The 14,668-nt window shown below is 41.0% G+C and overlaps 1 protein-coding gene across 1 annotated transcript in view; it reads right to left on the reverse strand.

The window, feature by feature from the left end:
* The window catches only part of POLR3B (RNA polymerase III subunit B), a 106,642-nt gene that overhangs the window by 16,542 nt on the left and 75,432 nt on the right, over positions 1-14,668 (reverse strand). Inside the window, exons 22-23 of the mRNA XM_090272569.1 lie at positions 13,661-13,778; positions 11,526-11,668 (exon numbers count right to left, since the gene is read on the reverse strand). Of these exons, the coding sequence (XP_090128695.1) occupies positions 11,526-11,668; positions 13,661-13,778 (261 nt within the window). The remainder of the gene's footprint in view (positions 1-11,525; positions 11,669-13,660; positions 13,779-14,668) is intronic.

Consider the following 14,668-nt stretch of genomic DNA (forward strand, 5'->3'; position numbering starts at 1 on the left):
AATTGTCATTTGTTTTCTCCAGGGACAGAGCATAAAATCTTTCTATATTTAGAACTCTTAAAAGTTATAGTCATTTTTCTTTAATGCTGGTTTAAAAATGGAAATGATATGCAGTATGCTTCAGTGTGTTAAAATACTCCCTGGATCCTTGAAAAGAGGATGGCCTGCAAATAAACCATATCTAATGGAGGCTGTTGTGAAACAGTTACTGATTCATACCTTAAATGCTTACACAGCATTTCAGATTTTAAAATAAAATTTCATCCCCTGGCTCAGGCTTGTGTCTCAACCCCATTGTATATAGCACAACCTCCTGGCAGTGAAATGCAAATACACCAGTTTCACAGGCCCAGAAACATTTAATGCACTGACAGGGGCGACTGGGAATTAGACCACAGACTATACTACAAAACTTTTAACAAATGAAGATAGATAATAAGGAAAAACTGAGACATAAAGAGCAGAAAGGGTCTTCATGTCCCAGTTGAAGTAAAATATTATTCTATCACTACCTATCTTAATTTCAAGTTGTTAAAGGTGAGAATTTGGGGCGTCTAAAGAAACCACAAGTCTGACCATCGAGCCATCCGGAAAGGCAAGTCTAGGGACCCACTGTCACAGCCACCTCATTGTCATGCCCCAAACACCAGAGGCGTTTACACCCATTTATTATTACTATTTCCATGGCCTAGAAGAACAACGTATAAATCATTTTAAGAATAGGTACACCCAGCAAAAATCCAGTTAACCTGATGAATCCTTCTTAGAAAGTATTTCTAATTATAAACAGGAACTGACTTGTTCAAGTCACTTTTGGCTTTTTTTAAACACTAGTTTTAGTATGATGGTCCTATGTCAATTCAAATAGAAAAGAAAAAGAAGGTAAGCATGTAATTTTTAAAAGGTAAGGAAAACTAAAGCATTCTAATACCATATCAAGACAGGAAAGCAAGTAGCAAGTGCAGAGGACAACTAATATTAACATCTTTGATACAAGAGCTGTTTGGATGTGACTTCAGTGCATTGGGAACCAATCAGCGAATGGTTTTCTACTTTGTTGACAGTCAGGTCTCATTTTAATAACATACTGTTTCACTTTTTAACTTAAATTTTCTTTTCTTTAGTAAGTCTACCTTCCATGTATAACCACTTTGGGCTTAAGTGTGCCACTCTGAGGTTGACACATATTCTTACTCTTCCTTTTCTGGGGGAGGAAACAGATCATTGTTCCCCTCAATTACCAAGCGTATGCTGTGCGACAGGGGCTGTGCTGGAGGTGGGGACATAAGAAGAGGCTCCGGGAGACAACTCTTGAGAGGCATCCTACACAGATTAATCTGACTGAGTACTGAAAATGAAAGCATTTGTACAATTCAGCTGGCTACATTCTGATGCTCTCCTTTCTGCGGGGGCCTGTCAGGCAAGGCTATTTACTCTGCACCGCTTAACTCTCTGAAGGAAATCACGGGTGAAACGATGCTGTGGTTTTTCTCCATCAGTCAACAGTGCAAGGAGAGGGCTGACGTTTAGTAAAGGAGTGATCACTCTGCAATGTCTGGTCTTAATGAGGTTCATAAATGTGTGTGCATGTGTGTGTATGTGTGTGCGCGTGCGCGCGTGTGTGCAAGGGGGTACGTCATCTGTAAGGACTCATCACCTCACAGACTCTCAGATCTAGGTAGGGCAGAGATCAAGGAATCAGGTGACCTTAATTTAACTCTGTGTTGTTTAACTGACATCGTGTTTCCGGGGGTGGGGGTGGGGGAAGCACCACTTTCTGGTGAGCCTTACTTGTTGGGTCTCTGTAATGGGAATAATTAGCACCTATCTCATGGGGAAATGGTGTCAAAAGAACAGATAATGTCTCAGAGAGGTACTTTAAGGTCCTTAGAGAAAGGCAGCATCTAAATCCAAACAATTATTATTAATTATATAAGAAACCTAATTATTCTCAGCAGGAAGCAAACTAGCAAAGCAAAGGAGACCACCTTAATGAATGGAAGCAGCAGAGCGGCTGCACTAACGTCAGCCGAAGAGGCTGAAAAGCAGCTCACTCCTGCTGGGGCCGTGCAGATGATTTCACACGATCAGGACAGTGTCTCCTAATAACTTAAGAACTTCACAGGACCTGGGCTGTGGATTTCTAGTGTGGAACAGTTTACTGCTGATGAATATAGTGGTAAATGGGGCCAAAGCAGCAGCAGGAATGCTTTCAAGTTTGTTCACATTAAGCAAGAAATGCTTTTGCTTTAAATAAACTCACTCACATAAGCCTTTACATATCAGAAATGCAAATCTCTAAATCAAAACGTGAAAGCTAACACAGGTGGTCAGTCCCTTTTTTCTTTTCCCCCTTTCCAGTGATTGAATTAACCTTCTTTTATTTTCTCACCAGCACCTTAAATAATCCCAAGGGGGAGGGGAGGAGACAAAAACTGTTGAATCATATTAGCTTTGTTCTGTTGTTGAATCACTTCCAGATCTATCACATCACTTGCCATATCCCGGCTGACATAATTTTAATTCGGCTCTTCCTTACATGTTAACAGATAAATAATGCATAAGAAAACTTGATTAGCTTTCTTATTAAAACATCACTCTAAATGAGAGGAGGCGCTAGAAGACAATACAGTTTTTACATGGCTTTCCCATGAGCAGTTGAATGGTTTGATGTGATAAATTTGCATAGTCTGAAGCACACAAAGGGCTGATTAATTGAAACCCTTACAATGCTCCTGGAAGCAGCTATTGTAAAACAATAACCATAGGAACTTTACAAAATACACACGGTTGAATGTGTCAAGAGCTTAATAAAATGTGTTGGGGCTACACTATTTGGAAACAGAATTGGAGATTTTTATTCTGGGCCATAAAACACTAAACACCCTAATTTCAAAGCTTTAGTTGGATATTTACTGAAAGGTCAGAGGGTTACTGGCTAGCTACCGAAGTCCAAAATGTGTTCTTAGAACAGAAAATTAAATAAAATCTCCTTACAATAAAGGTGTCTATGTGGACAAAACAATCCCGATTTCTAACATTAAAGTAATAGCTGCCAGAATTTTCTGGACCCAAACTCTGACGGATTGTTCGGCAGCACACACCTTATCTTGGGGCTCACACTGTTGGCTCCACTGGTGCCCTTCTCCCCTCCCACTTAGAATCTTTCATTCAAGCAGGAGCAAGCAGAGTAGAGAGCCCAAGACATCCCGACTTTGAAGCTTCAGTCAAGCAGAGAGGATTTTAGAGGGCCTCAAGTACTACATAAGTACAAGGTGTTACTATTATTATTACTTTAAATCAGAGTCTTTTCATTCTCTCAATTTTCGAAAACATAACCTAGAAAAAAGGTATGAACGAAGGTCTGGAAAAAGCAAAGTTTTATTCAAATCTTGTTTATTAACAAGTAAATTTTCCTCGCAGCTTTCTGCCACACACAAATTAACAGTTTCCTACCTCCTAAGCCTCTTCATACCTACTATATAAAGATTCTCAAATGTGCTGGGAAGTCAGGGTAGGTTTTCGTTTCTTCTAATAAACAATTAAAATCTTAATAAATTAATTCAGCACATTGTTGAATAACCTGTTAAATGCAAAGTCAAAGCAAGTGACCTTATAATGGAAGTTTTGTTGAACAAGAGAGGGTCAAAGATGAATCTTCCTAACAGTTTTATCTGTAAATGCATAATCTTTACGAGCCAAAGGTACACCGAACCGCTCCATGAAAACCGCATTTTGCTAAGACTATATACACTTCTATTCTAAAACAAAGGCTGACCTGACTCTATTTAAACGAGCTGTCCGAGGATTTGGGAGGAGATACCCAGGAGTGTATGCCGGTACCTCAGATTTGCAGTTATTAAAAAGCTTCTGTTTGCCAGGACACTCTTGCTGAAATACAGTTCTTCCTCTCCTTAGGAATACTGTTTGGCATTGCTGCTCTACAGGACCTTTGTTGAGGTGCTAATCCTTTTTCACATGAGAGACTGAGAAACGTTCTTTCAGGGAAGTGATATATTGCTCCCCCCCCCCCCCACATCAAAGGAGTCCATGGTTTCCTCCCTCATTGTGAAGGGCAGCAACAGTAAGAGGAAAATATAATAATCTGGTTTGCCTGAGCAATGAAGTAAAACTTGGGAATTCCTTAAGCTGATAATGTTTGTTCAAGAATTTTTTTTTTTTTTTTTTAAGGCAGGAAATCTGTTCATCCTTCTAATAAGTGAACTAAGGAAAAAGCAAGGCTCAAGATAAAGATGTCTGCTTTGGATGAGTTACCTTCACATAGAACTGATTATACCAAAGTTTAAGAGGCTAACATACATTATTTTGATTTGAATAAACAGTCTAGCTCTAAACATGACTCAAATTCACATTGTATATGGCTGTCTCGTCCAGTCTTTAACTCCTTCTAAAAGATGATCAAGAAACAATATAAAGAGAAAACATGAAGAACATTCTAGACCCATGCTCTACTCTATATCCCTCTGCAGAGCATCATTGTGTATCTATCATATTAGTTGTGGCTTCACTCTAAGGAATCTAGAAGCCTAGAACAGTTGGAAAGGAGATTAAGACTTCAGGGTTTTAATATTTATCTCCAACTGAAATTAAAACAAACTTAAAATTTTTCCTTCCCATAGAAACAAACAGACATCAAATTCACAACTTCGGTGCACAGAAGGTTATTACTAAGTCATCTCACTCTTCCCAGCACTTTGTGGTCTACTAAGCGATGAGCTGTTCTAGAGGTTCTTGATCAAAGGCTCAGTTCTTCTGTGGGGAGCTGTGTCACTATGCATTTACCGATGAGGTACATACTGGATCTTCAAAAAGACCGAAAGGAGACAGTACGTTACTAAACTTTGAATTTCTCTATAGAAGACTGCATTGGGATACCCTTATCTAAGAAGCGTGCTGTGAGTGGTCCTGACTGCTTCTCAAGCTGGAGTCGTCTTTATGGTAACTGGGACGCCTTTATGACATACTTTCCCTTTCCTGTATACTTGGCTTTCTGCTTAGTTGTCTCCATTCCTGGGGTCACAGAAGGCAATGCTGCTTATTGGGCCTGTCACATTTTTAACAGCTACTGATCAAACGCTTTCACTTCTTCAGTGGGACTTCTCTAATCAATTACATCCAATATCTTCTTATCACACAGCACTGATACTGATCCCCAACTACTTAGTACGGGGTCTCCTGCTCCAGTTCACCCACTCATTCTGTCCTCTTCAATCTTCCTGAGCTCTTTTATAACAGAAACCACTGCTGTTTAGTTTCCTCTTCACAAATATTTCATTTAGCTACTAATTATCCAACCACCTTTGAAGTGTTCAGGCTTGAGCAGGATGGACACACAAGTTCTGTGAAACTAAGTAGTCAAGTCTCCTCTGAGAAATTCAATCTATACACTAGGACTGCGCAAAAATAACCTCTGATAACAGCTCTGTCAAAGTAAACCTTTAACCAAAGACAAAAATCAGGCAATCTGCAAGGCCGTGTTCATTGCCGTCTGAACAACAAGAATAACAAATTCAGTGCTCTAAATGGAATGAAAAAAAGAAGCAGGCACATAGATAAACTAAATCAAAATAACACTTATGATTTTCACATGTGTTAGCTTGCAGGTGGTGTTAAAGGAAAATATAGTATTTCCAAACAACTCCCCGTGTCAAGAGTGGTTTTACTCTGGCATGTATCTAGACCAAAACAGCATCCAATCACTGCAGGAATCATGGTGTGACACATACACCCTAAAAATGCACAACACCGTGAAATTTTTATCAGCTCATTTCATGACAACCACAGACAGCATGAACGATGCTGTAGACTATATTCTCCGTTTCGCACACATTTTGCTTGACAACATCCAACGTTTGGGTCTGATCCAGTCCCTCCTTGTCCCCCACACTAAGGGCTGGGGTGCTGCGTGGCTTCTTACAGACACTGCCAGCTGGGCCCACTGCAGGTGACTGCAGCTCACTCGTATGCTCCATTTCTGGTTCCCACTATCACCGCTGGCCAGATGAGTCAGGAGAACGGTCAGACTTGAGGGCTCAAAAAGGTACTTCCCTTTATATCTGCTCAAATTCTTAATAGATTTTGAATTTTAACTAAGACTGCTAAAATATGACCAGAGGATTAAAGAAGGGAGTGAGAACAGTGTCTTACAATGAGTTGATTTTAGAAGGAAAGAGTTACCTGAAAATACAGCTCTATGCTAGGGGTATGTCTATTTATATGAGAGTTTGGGAGGAATTTCTGGAATACAGTAGGTGGGAAATAGTATTTACTCTGGATCGGTGGCTGAGAAGTGCTATATAAAGTTGTATAACCAGGAAGAACGGGAATTTTCAGAAGATGAGCATCTTAAGGAGGAAACAGAAAAGATATAGTAAGAAATATTACTTTTCAGTCAGTCTCAGGAAAAGGCTATATCTTATCCAAGGGGAAATCTCAGGGAAAATGGCAATCCAGGGGACAGAGTGGTAATGGGATATCAGAAGAGAAAGCCACCTTAACCAAATTTAACAGAATAGGCAATATGCACCTAGAACAAAAAACCTGAACTTGAATCCTGACTCTACCAGCACTAGGCTATGGTAGGCACCTTTCTGAGCTTCAATTTCCTGGTTCTAGATAGTAGGAACAATACCAACTAGAAAGATTAAAGGATGAAATATAGTTGAAAATGCTTGTAAATTAATAATACACAAAAGGTAAAATACTATAAATTTACATGCAGATGACTCCCAAATTTTATCTCTAGCCCTAACGCGCCTTGAAGCTCCAGAGTCTATATCCAACTGTCTACTCAACATCTTCACTTGGAGTCTAATGGGCCTCTCTAACCTGAGGCCCAAATCTCAGCCCCTGCCTAACGCCAAAAAAACTATTCCTTCCCCAGCTCTCCCCATCGTGGTAAACGGCAACACCAGCTGATCAGGCCACAGCTGAAAAGATCAGTTCCTGTCTTTTCCTCCCAACATCTCAGCTATCAGCAAGTCCTGTTGGTTTTAACTCCAGACTATACCCAGAATCCATCGTGTCTGGCTAGTTTTCTGCTGCTACTACCCAAGTTCAAGCCATTATCCTCTCTCGCCTGGACCCCGGCAATAGTCTCCCTGCTTCCCTCCTTAGTCCTTGCTCCAATCTGCTCTCCATATGGAATCCAGGGTGATCTCTTAAAATAGTAACTTAGATCTTATCTCTCCTTTGCTTACACTTACCATCCAAGAGCCTGCTGGTTCCCATCATGTTTAGAGTGAAGCCCGAACTCTGTTCCTTTGGGCACGAGGGCCTACAGGATGGGCCCCATCTGGTTTCTCTCACCGTACCTACACCATGCTCCTCCGCAGGCCCAGGCCTGACCGGACCTGCCTTTTCCCACTTGGATACACCAGGCTCATTCATGCCTCAGGGCTTTTGCACTTATTTCTCCCAGATTTCTGCTCGGCTGGCTCCTTTTCATCCTTCAGGTCTCAGCTCAAATGGCACTTTCTTCAAGAGGCCATTCCTGGTCACCATCTAAAAGTACGCCCTCCTAACGCCCACCGCAGTCACCTGGGCACATCGTCCTTCATACACAGCCCTTATCGCTACCTTAAATCACCGTGCTAGCATTTTCCCTTCTTTCCTGTTTCCTTCCCCAGGAGACCATAAACTCTAGGAGAGCACACACCTTTCTGTCTTGTTTACCATTGTGTTCCCGTATCTAGAACAGTGCCTGGTACATATGAGACGCAAAGCCACTTTGTGACTGGTGCCCTCATTTACCAACTTAAAGCCAGAGTCCCTGCGGCCCTTTTCCTCTCGTTATTCCTGGCAGTCAACAAGTCCCACTGCTTCGCTCTTCTGTGCCTGCCCCCTCCCAAATCCATGCGTTGTAACCCCCTGGACACCTCAATATGTGACTGTATTTAGAGACAGGGACTTTAAAGAGGTAATTAAGGTTGAAGAAGCCATCGAGTGGGCCCTAACTCAATATGACCAGTGTCCTTATCAGAAGAGGGAGAGATACCAAGATGCACTCCTGCATAGAGAAAAGACCACGTGAGGATACAGGGAGAAAGCTGCCACCTGCAAACCAAGGAGAGGGGCCTCAGGAGAAACCACACCTGCCAATAACTTGATCTCGGACTTCCAGCCTCAGAATTGTGAGAAAAGAAATTTCTCTTGTTTATAAACTACCCAGTCTGCGGTATTTTATAATAGCAGCCCTAACAAATTAACAGACTGCTTTGTAACCTTTTTCGGAAACATTTTCAGGGCAGACAAAATGAGGCTGCTCATGGCCTTGGCTGCCCCAGGCTCTGCACAGCACTCCTGAGGGCTGCGGGGATCAACGTCTCAGATCATCAATTACCAATTTTTAACACACTGGGGAGCCATGGCTCAGAGAACACCCACCACAGTTTGAAGTGGGAAGACTGGGGGTGCTATAAAGAAAATCTGGGGGAGAAAATGGTCCAACAGACTATTGACCATGTAGACAACTGTTGAGAGGCTGTTGATGGTATGGAAGAATGGTAATATAAATAATAAAAACTAAGCAAATAAAAATATGAGATTATTAATGTCACAAGGAATAAAGTTATATAAGTTATATAACAGAGGAAATGTACTCAAGAACTGTTTGGTTTGGAAGTGAACAATGTTTAAGTAGTAAAAATAACGGAATCTAAATAATTAAGTAATCCAAAATTATAATAGATCTATGCTGAAAATGGAGGTGGAGAGGAGGGAAGAGCAATGGCGAAGTGCTAGGTCCTGCTACCTATCATATAATAGAAAATCAATATCTAAAACAGATAAGTGAATATATAGTTATTTAAGAATATCAGAGAAATATGAAGATAAAAATGAGAAAAAGTTTCTTCTGGGAAGCAAAACTGGAAGAAAAGCAGAGAACTGATGTTTTTCAGCACATCTTCGCCCTTTTCTGTACTATTTGACTTTTTAAAATCATATGCATTTATTATTTAATAAAAATTATACTTAAAGAAAATAAAAATTATGTTCAGTTAAGGGTTCTATGTCATTCCCTCCATTACTCTGTTAAAAGCTTACACTATTTTTCTTTTGTTTGTTTGCTGTTTTTTCCCTCAATCTTTTCAATAAATCTGATGAAGCTATAAAAGAAGGAAATACCAAGGGAATGTAGGCTAATCAGAAGGTTTTTACCCTTGGATTAAAAGCCATCTGGAAAAGGAAAACTAGCAAGATAAACTCTGCACCACAAGTAAAAGGTCACCTAAACCCAGGAGGACTTCTTTTGGTTTTGTATAGAGCTGTGCAAGTCAAACCCCCTGAAGATTGAGTAGATCTCTTCTAAAACCTGCTGTTTCAGGTCATTGCAAGTCAGAAACCACTTCTGTCAATGAACATTATCCTCATCATATTAACAGTCTGAGAAAAGACTTACTGACATTTTACCTAGAGGTCTGTATTCATAGGAAATTGCTAATCAAGTGTACTGCTTTGTCTATACTATACATACACACACTCACATGTAATCGATCAAAACCTATGTAAAATTAATCAATCAGGAGTAGAGAAGCTGTCCCTTTCCATTTCCCCTACCTTCAATTCATTCATATAGTCAACCATCATCAACTATCTGTCACATAGCTGCTACAAGAGAGGGTCTTCCAGACTTTATGAGAATATGAGGGCATAGTCCTGTCTTCAGAAAGCTTAGTGGAGTGAGAACACAGCAGATAATCACTGAAGGGTATGCCAGCCTTCAAGTCCTTGCACAATACTCTGACGGAATAAAACACAAAGATTTGGGATATGTAAAGTTTGTGAACTCATTCAGAATAGAGATATTCTCTTATGGTGTGCATTCTTGTAAAGCTCCCAGTGACGACATTTATTTAAGAGTATCAAGCTTTGCTCTTGTCCAGATAATAGGTCAAGTAAAATACAGGCTGTAAACAAGGTTATGATTAACCCAGAATGACTTAGGAGTGCGTCTCAGAAACTGTCCAAACTAAGAGAGAAAGAGAAACAGTTTCAATATAGAGAATTTTGTCACTGGTAAGCAGCAGAAAACACTAGAATCTCAAGATATATTTACAAAAACTCAAAAGGTATTAAGAATTAGCATCTTAAAAAGCTGTGTAAAGCAGAGGTATAAAATTCACACTTATACATGGAACCATTCTTATAAATTATTGACAGGGTAAAATAATCCTGCACCTGCCAACCGAACTAAAATGTTTTTATGAAATCGTCTTAGTCTGAAAACCTCTGATGGACTGACAACTAAGGTTGCATTGACATGATATTGGATATACCTGCTGGGCAAATAAATAATTAAAATCAGCAAGAACATGATGTGCAGTTATCTTCTAACCAATCAATTTAAAAAAAGATATCACACTAATAATTTATAAGCAAAGGTGAGACTTAAGGTCAAAGAATAGAATGAATAAGAGCCAACATTAAGGATCATTGCTACCCTTTCTTTGCGCTTTAATACGTACGTGCCCGGCACAATGCTCACTGCTTCAGCAGTCAGAACAGAAGTCAGGTAAAGAGCATGGACTTGAGCCAGGATGCCAGGGTTCAAAACCCAGTTCTATTACCAAACCGGGAACCTCGGGCAAGCTCCTAATCTCCCTGTGCCTGTTTGCTCATCTGTAAAGTGCAGATAATAATAGTACCCACCTCCCAGGACTGTGAGAGAAGCGAATGAGTTAGTACTAAGTGCCGAGACGCTGCCAGTCGCACAGCCGTGCTACAAAAGTGTTAGCTACTGCTGTTGTTCTTCACGCTAGCAAGTAGAAGAGCCAAAATTCAAACCCCAGGACAGACTTTCCCACTCTTAAACAATATATATATTTACTAAAAGAGACCCTAGGGACAATGAGTTCATCGATAGTGACAGGGCTCTCTTTTTGGAAGATCAAAACAAAACCACAAATGGATGAAAACCCCACGCAGGAGAGGGGATAAGTGCAGCGGATGAAGCACTACACTGGAGTCGGCAGGCCTGGCTTCTAAGCCTGCTCAGCAACTAAGTAGCTGGGGAGCCCTGACTGCTCACTTAACACACAGGACCTGACCTTCCTCATCTGTTACACAAAGGGGCAGATAACTCTGAGGCATCTCTAGCGCTGACATCCTATGATTCTATGACCCAAGAGCACATACAGTAGTTTACGTATGTACCTTTCACCAAAAATAGGTATTAGTATTAGTTTTTTAAACAGTTACCTGTACTTCATTAGATACATCACCTAGAATGTATTTGTAGTTATAATTTTGGTCCAAGCAGTTGCAGGAGATTGAAAAACATAGAATAGAGAAGCAATTCTATAGTATATTTAAAAAAGCCTTTAAAATATAAACAGATTAATCTGAGATATAAAACAATAATAATTTTGATAACAATGTAATAATTTTTCAAACATATTAAACTTTTAATAGGGGAAATATATAAAACATCTCTTACACATGTGGTTAATAAATATTTTAGTATATTCAGTTTTATAAACAAGCTGAGACATGAAACAATTTACCTTTTTGCCCGTGACGACTGCTGAATTTGTCTCCAATCTCTGGACGCCTTGTCTGTCTCAGCAGCATTTTGATCAGAAAAGCATCTTCGGCATTTGAAGATATCATCACTTTTTCAATATATGAATCCGTTGCCCCTTTGTAGCTAGTGTGAAGAGAAAATCAACAAAACAGTTTCCAAACTGCTCTTTGGGAACCTATCACCTCCAGGCTATATTTTATTTAATATCTACCACGGAATATTTTGACATTCCCATTTTCGGCTCTGAAGAATGACTTCCATTTTCAAATTAAATTCAAATGTGATAATTTCCCCTTTCTAGCCCGAGTTTAAAATGGCTAACATTTACTAAGCATTTATTATGAGGCAAACAATGCAATTTAACCTTCACCACACATATTATTTACTTATCGTTATCCCCTTATTATAGACAAGAAAAACTGATGCTCAGAGGAGTTAAGAACTTGCCCAGGATATATAAAGTGACCTGGCATTTGAGCTGATGCCTGGCAGACTTAACTCCAAGTTCTTAGCCACTTTTATTGATTGAACTTTCCCATTATTAATTTTTTCACACACTTTGCCTTTCATACAACAAACATTACAACATACTACAAACATTATTACGAGTCTACTCTCTGTCAGATCTTTATAGGTTCTGGACATACAAAGAATAAGTAGACATGGCTCCTGCCCAAAGGAACTCACAATACCATAAAGAGAGAGAGAAAGGGAAGTACAGTGAAGATATCAGTGCTACGGAGAACAGGAAAGACCCAAGAGAGACAACAGTCAACCCTGTTAGTGGATGGTGATGGCGGCGGGGGTAGGCTGTCAAGGACTGTCAAGGACTGCTTCATAGGGAGGTGACCCTGGGGCTGAGACCTCACCAATAGAGGGGCATTCAGGCAGAGAGAGCAAGAGGAGCCAATGCTAAAGGCCTGAAGCAGGATGGCATTAATATGTTTTGGAGAGTAAGAGACAATTTATTAGAAACATGGGGCCCAGTATGCAAAGGGGTTAAGGGTGTAGAGGTATGCCAAGAATCATGGGTCATCTTGTATGTATGTATGTATGTATGTATGTATGTTTGTATGTATGATTATTATTTTTAATCCTCACCCAAAGGTATGTTTATTGGTTTTAGAGAGAAAGCGGGGGTGGAGGGAAGAGGGGGTGTGGAGAGAGAGAGAGGGAGAGGGAGAAGTTGGGGGAGAAAGAGAGAACATTGATTTGTTGTTCCACTTATTTATTCATTGGTTGACTCTTGTATGTGCCCTGACCAGGAACCAAACCTGAAACCTTTTGATGTACAGGACAACGCTCCAACCTACCGAGCCACCCAGCGAGGGCTTATATGTATTATTTTGTTTGGCTTTTATCCAGCAGGCAACATTGTCGTTTAGAGTTTTCCTCAATCTATTTTTATTCTATTTACTCAAGAGAGTCACATGACCAGATGAGTAACTTAGAGGAAAATCACTATGGCGGCACCCTACAGAGCATAAGGGATGTGGAGAGGCGCAAGACCAGAGGCAGACGTGCAGTCACGGATAACTAAGAATCCAGCGGGGAGGTGGCGGTGGGGGTCAGAACTCAGACAGCAAGTGTTGTCATTGAGAAGATAAGAGGACAGCTAAGGAGACAAGAGCCTACAGGCTTTAGGCTTTGTGTGGCAGGTAAAGGAAAAGAGTTGGGTTTGTATTGCAGGTGACTGGCGGGATGATGGTGCCACTCATCAAGGAGGGGACTCAGAAGGAGTCTGTCTGGGGTGGGGAGGAGGGGGATTTTGAGCTGGATTTGGGACCCCTGAAAAGCTGTCCAAGTATGTCCAAGCACTGGGAGTGGATGACTATATAATTTTTTTTATCCTCACCCGAGGACATGCTTATTGATTTTAGGGAGGAGAAGGGAGGGTGACAAGAGGGAGAGAAGCAGCAGTGTGAGAGGAAAACATCGTTTGGCTGCCTCTCATACACACCTCGACTGGGGACCAAACCTGTGACCTACGCGTGTGCTCTGACTGGGCATCGAACCTGCGACCTTTCGGTTTATGAAACGACGCTCCAACCAACTGAGCCACACCGGCCAGGGCCAACCCTTCCCATGCATTTCCAAGGCACGACCAATACATACGTGATGGGCACATCTTTGTACTGTGGTTGCTGCGGCACACTGCTTCCTTCCAAAGGAATCTGAGTGACTGTGGGCATGGATTTATTTACAAGCACTTGTTTGTTTTCTACTTTCTCACCTAAGAAAGAAAGAAGGGTTAGACAAATCGTTATCATCTGTGTGATAAGTAAAGATTATTGGGGCATAAAACTATGTGATTAAACTTGGTCTATGAAGTCTAGACGTGGGAACAAAATGAGTCCATACAGTGGGAACTAGAGTGTAACAGGGCTCGTTTGTAATTCTACAGGCCCAAATGAAAAAAATCGTAGATTCAGATTATAGTGCATAAAATTAAGAAACTGATTTAACAGGAGAAATGTCATGTGAGTAGGTAGCAATTTTATGTATCTCTTAGGGTGTTAGAACATATTTGGACCATTTATTTTTATTAATAGTTATTTCAACCAGTAAGTAATAAGTCACCGTCAACTTGGGCAAAGGAAATCAAAAGATTTCTTTGATTTTGCGTTGTTCTCCTCTTTACGTTGCATCTTTTCATGGGAAGCTCAAACCAGCTACTATGTACTGCCACAGCACTTATCTCTCAGCCACAGGACCTGGGTGGAGAGTGAGAGAAACTCTCCAAGAAACAAGGGCAGCAGGGAGGGGAAGCCATGCACCGTGTGGCTCAGGGCGCCGCAGCGGGCGCAGTACTCACCACCCACGCACCATCGTGACAAGGTCATGCAGATTCCCTCCTTGGGACTCCCCCGCCCAGTCCTTCTCTTCACCTCACCACAACTCCTGGCGCCTGGCCTGGTGTGAGAGCTCTTAGTTGGTCCCCCTCTATTCTGGCACCCCCCCTTCTACTCTTCTCCACATGGTAGTCAGAATGATCATTTCAAAACGCACACCGGAGCCTATCATTGCTTTCAGGGTCATAATGAAAATACTAACATGGCTACAATGTCCTGCCTCCCGCTATTTCTCTGTCTCTAGACTCATGCTCACCAAGCTGCCCAACAC

The sequence above is a fragment of the Furipterus horrens genome, unplaced genomic scaffold, assembly GCF_987537825.1.
Source record: "Furipterus horrens unplaced genomic scaffold, mFurHor1.1.pri manual_scaffold_4, whole genome shotgun sequence".
Taxonomy (NCBI): Eukaryota; Metazoa; Chordata; class Mammalia; order Chiroptera; family Furipteridae; genus Furipterus; species Furipterus horrens.